The 9744-nt window shown below is 40.1% G+C and overlaps 1 protein-coding gene across 1 annotated transcript; it reads right to left on the bottom strand.

Annotated features, from left to right (window-relative positions):
* Positions 1-7629: 7629 nt before the first annotated feature.
* LOC307024413 (galanin receptor 2a) lies at positions 7630-9416 on the bottom strand (the record flags this gene model as incomplete). Its single annotated transcript, XM_079658482.1, has 2 exons — positions 7630-8269; positions 9076-9416. 2 exons carry the CDS (start codon positions 9414-9416, stop codon positions 7630-7632), a joined length of 981 nt encoding a protein of 326 aa, XP_079514608.1.
* Between the last annotated feature and the right edge of the window lie 328 nt (positions 9417-9744).

Raw genomic sequence — 9744 nt, forward strand, 5'->3', positions numbered from 1 at the left:
CGGGGTCGTTGTTGGTTTTGTTGTTGACAGTTACACAAGGCATATAGACAGCATCACTGACATGAATGAGTACCAGACGCAGCTTGTTATGCAACTTCTATACAACTTCCCTTTTTATTTCAGTTTGAACTCAACGTTGACATAGATGTTCTGTACCTCTGTTCAGAATCACATCATTAGAGCCTCCCGATGAACATCCTGTAGGAGGAACACTTGAAAGCCCCTCAGTGGGATGTCTTCACCGGATTGGGACCTTTGTGTTGGTGATTTAATGAGCCCAAATAATCCAAATGCATGTGTGGGGAGTTTACAGCCTGCTGTTAGAGTGGTGGATCATGCTTGTGTGTTTCCATGGGAAAGACTGCTGCAGTGTTATAGCTGCTGAGATATTTACAGACGTTGATCGTAAACAAAAGGAAGAGGTTAAGTTATAGTATAGTTTATACAAAAAAGTCATGGTTTAGTATGTTAAATAAATCTGAAAAAAGTCATTGAATAGCATTTAGTAATACAGTGGGGCAAAAAAGTATTTAGTCAGCCACCAATTGTGCAAGTTCTCCCACTTAAAAAGATGAGAGGCCTGTAATTTTCATCCTAGGTATACCTCAACTATGAGAGACAAAATGAGAAAAAAAAAATCCAGAAAATCCCATTGTCTGATTTTTAAAGAATTTATTTGCAAATTATGGTGGAAAATAAGTATTTGGTCAATAACAAAAGTTCATCTCAATACTTTGTTATATACCCTTTGTTGACAATGACAGAGGTCAAACGTTTTCTGTAAGTCTTCACAAGGTTTTCACACACTGTTGCTGGTATTTTGGCCCATTCCCCCATGCAGATCTCCTCTAGAGCAGTGATGTTTTGGGGCTGTCGCTGGGCAACACAGACTTTCAACTCCTTCCAAAGATTTTCTATGGGGTTGAGATCTGGAGACTGACTAGGCCACTCCAGGACCTTTTAAATGCTTCTTACGAAGCCACTCCTTTGTTGCCCGGGCGGTGTGTTTGGGATCATTGTCATGCTGAAAGACCCAGCCACGTTTCATTTTCAATGCCCTTGCTGATGGAAGGAGGTTGTCACTCAAAATCTCACGATACATGGCCCCATTCATTCTTTCCTTTACACGGATCAGTCGTCCTGGTCCCTTTGCAGAAAAACAGCCCAAAGCATGATGTTTCCACCCCCATATTTCACAGGTATGGTGTTCTTTGGATGCAACTCAGCATTCTTTCTCCTCCAAACACGTCTAGTTGAGTTTTTACCAAAAGTTCTATTTTGGTTTAATCTGACCATATGACATTCTCCCAGTCCTCTTCTGGATCATCTAAAATTCTAAATGCTCTCTATCAAACTTCAGACGGGCCTGGACATGTACTGGCTTAAGTAGTGGGACACGTCTGGCACTGCAGGATTTGAGTCCCTGGCGGCGTAGTGTGTTACTGATGGTAGCCTTTGTTACTTTGGTCCAAGCACTGCAGGTCATTGACAGGGGCCCTTTCTCACTTCTCATATTTTTCATTTCCTCGCTCCTCGGTTTCGGTCTCACCGGAAGTTGGTTTATCTGCGCCATCTTGAGTAGCGTCCCAAAGGCCTTATTTTTGCCAGAGGAGCGAGGAGCGATAATGGAGGAGCGATAACCGAGGAACCACCAGACCATCCTTCGATGAAATCCTCAGACACTCGCTCCGCCGCCTTACTGTGTATCGCTCACTGATTCGACGATGCAGTGCATGCACTGATCTGATGCTTCTTGACATGAGAGCAGTTTCCCAGCGGATTGAAGAAAATACATGAACCTTACGGGAGTCACTCCAAATACCATGTTTTGTTTCAATTCATGTATCATTTAGTTACAAATATGTGATATATCTGAACAACAAAGTGGTCAAAAATCATTTTATTCATTTTTTGGAAACATTTTCATGATCGCTTTTTTCATTTTACATTTTCATTTATTGTCATTTCCATTCAGTCAGTCATTAAGTGCTATTTAAAATGTTAATTTGCTACATATCCACACAAACAAAGTGTGCCATCCAATAAATGTTAATCTAACTGGGTTTTGATAGATAACATATCTCTTTTTCTTCTCTGAATTATTTTATTTATTTTGTGCACTCAATATTAATCAAACTATTGTTCGTTTATACATTTTAAGAATGGCGTTTATCTTTTTTGAGAATGAGTTCTTATTTTATTTATTTGGGTCTACAACAGATGATACAAATGTTTGTGTCAGTAAATGTGTACTAACAGAGGCGGGGGTGTGTGTGGAAATAACGGGGACAGAGCTGGCTGCTGTCAGACGATCAGCTGTGCAGCGCATACTTGTCAACCCTCCAGATTTTCACGGGAGACTCCCGATTTCATTGCCCTCTCCCGGTTTCCTCCCGGGGTAATATTTCTCCCGATTTCTGACAAAATCAGATAGCTCAGGACTGTTTCCACTCGGACTTTAATACAGCTACACCATTGTTTGGTTTCCATGGTAACACGTCTCTTTAGTAGCGCGCGCAACTGAAAGTCTGACAGGGTGAGGCAGATAGTCACAGAAAACAGAACAAGAATCGACAACTACTCTACTCTCTGCTCACTCTTTTCCTGCCCACACATATGCTCCATCAAGGATGGTGCTACAGGCTGCACTTAGAACTACAATAAGCATGTTAATGTTAATCTAACAGCTCCGGCGATAAACTAGCTTGGTCTTGGCCATAGTGGAGTTTGGAGTGTGACTGTTTGAGGTTGTGGACAGGTGTCTTTTATACTGATAACGAGTTCAAACAGGTGCCATTAATACAGTTAACAAGTGGAGGACAGAGAAGGCTCTTAAAGAAGAAGTTACAGGTCTGGGAGAGCCAGAAATCTTGTTTGTTTGTAGGTGACCAAATACTTATTTTCCACCGTAATTTGCAAATAAATTCTTTAAAAATCAGACAATGTGATTTTCTGGATTTTTTTTCTCATTTTGTCTCTCATAGTTGAGGTATACCTAGGATGAACATTACAGGCCTCTCTCATCTTTTTAAGTGGGATAACTTGCACATTTGGTGGCTGACTAAATACTTTTTTGCCCCACTGTATATATTTAAAAGTATAGTACATGGAATAACAAATCATAGTATATTATATCAGAAATATCAGATAAAAACGACAGTTCAATAAATAAGCACCCAGTATTGAATAATATTGAAGAAAACAATAGTAGGCTATAGTGTGTCAAACAAATCCTAAAAAACGGAAAAATAATTGTGAAAAGTACCAATAGATCTCACTTTTGTTGATGGTACATTTCACTCTTCCTGTCAACAACAAACATCTGAGTAAAATATGTCAAACTGGAGTGCTGACTGAAGGACGGCAGGCTGCGTCTCTACCTCTGACAGGTGAAGTGTGCGGCTGGAGAGTCAAAGACAGCAGGATCACCAAGACAACCAGACCATCATGAGGTTCAGGTTTCTATGGTGATAAAAAAGTGTCCAATATCCATTCTTCCCTTTTCCATGTTACAAGGTTTGAGGTTGTTGGGGTGAAAATGAGCTGACTGAAGGTAATCTTATATGGGGAATAAAAAAAACTGTTGGTTATGCCTTCAAGTATCAATACGACTCCTATTGAAATTGTTTTTTTGTTTTGTTCATTTTAAAGATTTAAGTTCCAAAATATTAGTTCATGTTCATGACCATACGTGTTGTTGAATGTTGTCATAAAAAGTCATTAAAGATGTCATAATATAGTCAGTCAAACTCATTAGCATTATATAAACTACAGCACGTCATAAGAATGGCATCAAAAAGTTATTGTAAATGATTTCAGCATTCTAGTTTATATGTTATTTTAAAAAGTCCTAAAACTTTTGTAGTATAGTTTGCTTTATAATAATATTAAACCATAAATGTATAGAATGCCATAATAATGTCATGTCAATAAAAGGTATTAATTTGATATGTCATACACAATGTAATGGGAAACGTCTAAAGCAATGGAGTCGAAACACAACGAAACACGGGAGAGCTGGAACTGATGGCAAACAGCTGAAGGATTATTCTAAGTTACGGCTGGATTGCTGACAAAGACATTTGCTACAGCCACAGGGTGACAGAGCGGTTGCCCAAAGCAATTCTGAAGAATCTTTCCCTTAGTCAGAGATTTGAACTAGTTCAGAAAGAATAAATTAACATTATTAATATTAAGACTAAACAAGCAGGGCAATATAACTGTTTGTCCATCATTTAAGGTTGTTTGCCAGAGGAACTACATCTTGGACTTCCAGGTGTCCCTGGACAATACACCATCTTGTGTAAGCTTGTGTTGGCCAACATTTAAAATAGAAAGAGACAGCTATGGGAAATAGAAAAAGCAACTCCAAAGGCTACATGCGTGAGCCATGAGAAAAAATGGAAACAGAGAGAAAAGAATGATGGAATATTCCACTAAAAATAAATAAAAGTCATAGTTTGTATGTCATTAAATAGTATTTTATTTGTATAATTATAGAATATACTATACTCTGTAAAAGTTTAGTATAACAAGGAATCCATAGCATAATTAATCCAAAGAACGTCATAGTATATCAAGAAGAGGTCAGAGCATGCCTTAAAGGGGCCTGATATAGTCTATCTGTCCGTATAGCATGTCTTAAAAACTTCACGGTAGAGAATGCCACCAAGGAGTTTTTGTAGAGTATGTCAGGCAAAAAGGTCATCGAGATGAATTTCACAAGTATATAACAATTATAGTATGTAATTAAAAAGTGATAAAAGGTAATCATATAGTCACACAAAAGTCATAGCATAGGGTGCCATAACACTGCTGGGTTTAGTATGTCAGTATCCTCCCAAAAAGGGAGGAATTATTGAGGAAGCCAATGATTTAAGAGTCTTGAACACGCCTGTTCTCGACAGCGACGCTCACTCACATGTTGTGGAAACGATTTTTGCAAACCGAATCCCTGCAGGGGGGTCTGGGGGGGATTTAAACTACGCATTCTGGTACTCTCTGACAAAGCAAAAAGACAACATTTACTTCAGGCAAATGAGCCAAACAACATTGCTGCATGTTTTTGCTTCATTTTAGAGTCAGTAGAGTCAGGAGGAACTAAAAACGATCGCCTAGGCTCAGGAATCTTTGTTGTACCTCATGAAAAAGAAACTTCCTTCATAAACTTGTGAGTTGTACATCTGAGAAACTATCAATACCCGTATAAGTGTACATATAATCAGCAGCACAGCTCATTATGCGATGACATGTAACAGGAACCACTTGTCATGTGTGACATCTCAGAAGGATCAGCTGTTGGAGCTAAAACACATGTCAGAATTGAAGTTAATGAGCTATGGAAATAGGGACACAAATGTATGGTTTTATTATTTCAACGACTGTCACAATAAAACTGCCAGAAAACACACAAAGAAACTTGTTAAATGTATATAACACCAAGGCATATTCTTTATGTCATCATATATTCACAGCCATATATAACCAACATACAACACTGAGGTTTCCAATGACGACAGATGATCATGCAGCGAGTAAAAATCACCGGAGAACATTTCGGCTTGTCGAAGTTTCCGTACAAAATGCTGAATTACACAACAGAAAAATGTTCAGAGCTGGAGTTGAAAATCTGTCCGACTTCAGCTTGTTTCAGAGCAACTCCCACACACAGCTTCTCATTCAACTTCCAGACACGTTTTGTACCACTGACCCTCACGACTCCTTTGAGCCTTTCAACCCTAACTGTAGTGACTCACTCCTTTTGAAAGTTCTTATTATTTTTGGGTGACCCTGATGAACCAAATCAGGCAAGGTAGCTCGTTATATTTACATTCTAGCTTTCTATTTTGTTGAGTATTAAATCCTTCATTTAAGTCATTCATATTTGTCTGGCATTGTCTTTAAAAAACATCTTTACAACTTGATTTGTTTTCTGTTAAAGGTACTTCAAGTCACAGAATATGATAGTGGTTATATCCCTTACTCAGCTCATTTCATTTAAAGTAAATTACTAACATGGCTCTGTCTGGCGGGTCTTACCTTTTAAGTTATGTGATTTCCAGGAAAGGTACTTCAGAATTTTTTTGAGAGTATGATGGCTCTAGTGGGAGGCTGTGATTAGAGCGTTGGTGTTGGGATCAGGGGAGCACAGGTTCAAACCCCACTGCAGTCAGCATGTCGTTGTGTCCCTGAGACACTTCACCCCAAATTGCTCCTGTGGGGATTGCCCACATCATTCAGTATGTAAGTCGCTTTGGATAAAAGCATCTAACAAGTGAGATGTAATGTAATGTAATGTAGTGGCAAACTCAGAAGAACCATAGGAAGTTATCCTCTGGGAACCATGATTATCTGTGCCAATGTCAATGTCACTTTAGGCGATAACTACTCTTACATTTAACCAAAATGAAAAATGTCAACCCCTCCTCCTACTAGAGGATAACAACATACATGCTCTTTCCTCTTTGGATAGTGCATATACTAGAACTGTTACCGCTGCGACCCGACTCGAATAAGCGGTAGAAGACGGGTAGATAATGAATTTATCTACCGATTTTCATCGCAAGCCAGTTGTTGTGACATTTCAGTCTGGATCAAAGTGGCAAACCCACTCTAGATCCATGCTCCTGAAATGTCTCTGGGTCACAGAAAAAAAAGTGAAAGCCAAGCAATTTGTTGATCAATCAATTTGTGTCATGGTCTGAGCTAATTCTGAAAAAAAGTATTTTGCCATCCATTTATATACCAAAACATGGTTAAAACAGTAGCCTCACCCTCCTTTCTTTGTTTTAAATACAGTATCATTTATTTTCCTCAAAGGTAAAGGTTTTCATACATTCTAGGGAGGTCAACATAGAGGAATGTTGCTTGTGTTAGCCCAACATCCATTGACTGGTAGCCATCCAGTACATTTTAAAGAAATAAAACACAGAATGTAGTGAAGTACAAAAAGTGTTTAGGTATAGCACTTTGTTGACTTGATGAGCTTTGGCAGTGCCAAAAACGCTGTGCCAAAATGTTCATTTGTTGGTAATTATCTTGTCTGTCATTGTGAAGCATGCGATGATCGATCACATATTGACTGTTTTTGGGCGCTTCATAGTTCGGTCCCTTGACTCTTTAAAGTCCAATGAGATGAGACATAGATTCTGAATGGAAATGTTTTCAACAATCATTTGCTTGCTTTCTCGCCTGCTATATAATTAGCTTTGAGAGCGAAGAAAGCTGGACGCACACTCACTGCGTTCATTGGAGAAGCTCATCCTCTCTGAACCGCCCAATTAGACTGTAAATTAACCTATACCTTCATGCGTCACTGGTCAAAAACACTCGTGCTAATCGTCACGTAGTGTTTAATCATTGACATCCCTTCTCCATTCATCAGTTTCTCTGTAATTACCGGTCAAGCCTCTTCAGCTTTTCTGAGGTCTGAGGTATTCTCATTTGTAACAGTTGTGTCATTAGGGTCTTTCCTTAAAGACAAGTCTGCTCCACAGGCTTGATGCTTTTAGTTCAGTGAATTAAATGCTTTTGGGACATAGTTTCATCTAAAGCACGTTTTTGAGTATGTTCATAATGTTCAGTTGGCTCATCCTGTCCTCCATCTTGTCAGATTCAATGTCTTTGTGTTCAGTTGGACGTCTCCATGCTGTTGACCGTGTTCACCGCCTGAACCACGTGCACCTTGTTGACCTCCCTCCTCCTCAGGGAGCAGCTGAACACCTTCCTGAAACCTTTGCGAAAGTGCTTGGAGATGAGCGCATAGACGATGGGGTTGAGGCAGGAGTTGGTGTAGGCCACCAGGTGGGACAGGATGCGCAGGACGTAGGTGGTGTGGTTGAGCGGGAAGCTTCCGAACCACATGCAGAGGATGACCACGTGATGGGGCAGCCAGCAGAGGCAGAAGAGGGCCGCCACCACGATGATCATCTTGGTGACTTTACGTTTGGCCCGCCTCGACTCGGACATGTCCTTCAAGGGGTCCACGCTGGTCCACAGGTACCGGATGGTGCGGGCGTAGGTGAGGCCGAGCACCAGGACGGGAATGAGGTAGCCGAAGACGAAGGTGCACACGTCCATGATGATGCGTGGCTTGGACTCCCAGTCAGGAATACACACGACAGTGCCAGCCAGGTCCATCTGTGAGTAGTAGCTGAGATACGGGCCAGAGAAAACCAGCGCCAAGGCCCAGACCAGGCAGATGGAGATGATCGCGTTCTTGGGGGTTCTCATCTCTCTAGAGCGGAGCGGGTAGCAAATAGCTAAATACCTGCAAGAGATCCAGATGTTCGTTACTGACGGCTGTGAATCATAGTAGTTTGATTAAGGTGATACTCTGCATGGACAATTTGTTTTCAGTTACTAAAGGTGATTCTCAAGTTGATTTCTATACAACTAAACAAATCAATAATCTTCACCTAGCCTTTGTATTGTACATGTGGATGATGGTACATGTTAAAATACCATGAAGCCTAATAAAAGAAAACAAACCCATAAGTATTGAGTCTAATTTTGAGTATACAACATATGATTTAAAAGTGCGTTGCTGTCATAAACATTTTACATTTAATAAACCTGATATTAAAGTAATTATCTATGTCCATATCTTGTCCTTTCAAATTGATTTTGCTTTCAATCATTTGGATGTGTTTGCAAGGTTATCTTTTTACAATTGGCAAATAAACTGTATGTATTTTTTGTATTGTAAAGGCTTTGTTGTCAAAAGCAAAGCCTTAATGGTTGTGGCACTCTGTCCTTTAACTTTTCGTTTTATTCCATCTACATTTTTTCATTGTTCATTACTTTTGCTTATTATTTGTACCTTACTTACATGCTTTAGTATTTATATCTTAAGTGAACTAACTGCTGTAACACGTAAGGAATTATCCACCCAATCCAGAAACGCTCCTGTTGGTATTACTGTACTGACAATTTAATAAAGTGTCATTTAAAGTAACTGCCAACTGCCAACTGCACCTCCAACATATAATATGTTTTCCTTTGAATGTGCAGGTTGTGTAATTCGGAACCATTTTTATTATCTAGGAATACTTTTATAAAATGTAGCAGACGCACCTGTCCAGGGAAACAGCTGTCAGGGTGAAGATGCTCGCGTACATGGTGAGGAAAATGATGAAGTGCACCACCTTACACACCACAGGACCGAACACCCACTCATCCAGGGTGTAGATGGTGGCCTGAAAGGGCACGCAGAAAACAATAAAGCACAGATCTGCTATCCCGAGGTTGAAGATGAACATGTTGGTGGTTTTGGTGTTCATCTGCCCGTTACGGAACAGAACCGCGAGGACCAGAGAGTTTCCCCCGGTGCCGAGCAGGAAAATGACCGAAAAGCCCAAAGAAATGACCAGCGACTCCGCTTTCCAAGAGGAGCAGTTCACCAAGGAGAGATTCATCTTTGGTTATATTCATTCATAGTTGACGCGGTCCGAAATCCGTCCAACAACATTAAGGAAAGGCTCATGGAGACGCGCCGTGCGTTTGCGCGCCACATTTCCCTATCCAGACGCAGCGCAACAGGAGACGGACCTGGATTATTCAACTGACGGTGAAACAAGCCCCCACAGTACGCTTTCACACTCTCGTAACCTCACAACACGATTAGAAAAATATAGCAAAAAAATGCTTTAGCTTGCATTATATATAAATAAAAAAGCCACCATTAATTTAGTTACAATTCAGTGTGGACCAGGAAAATACCTTTTATTTAAAGAATAAAAGACT

The sequence above is a fragment of the Notothenia rossii genome (assembly GCF_949606895.1).
Source record: "Notothenia rossii genome assembly, chromosome: 11".
NCBI classification, from domain to species: Eukaryota; Metazoa; Chordata; class Actinopteri; order Perciformes; family Nototheniidae; genus Notothenia; species Notothenia rossii.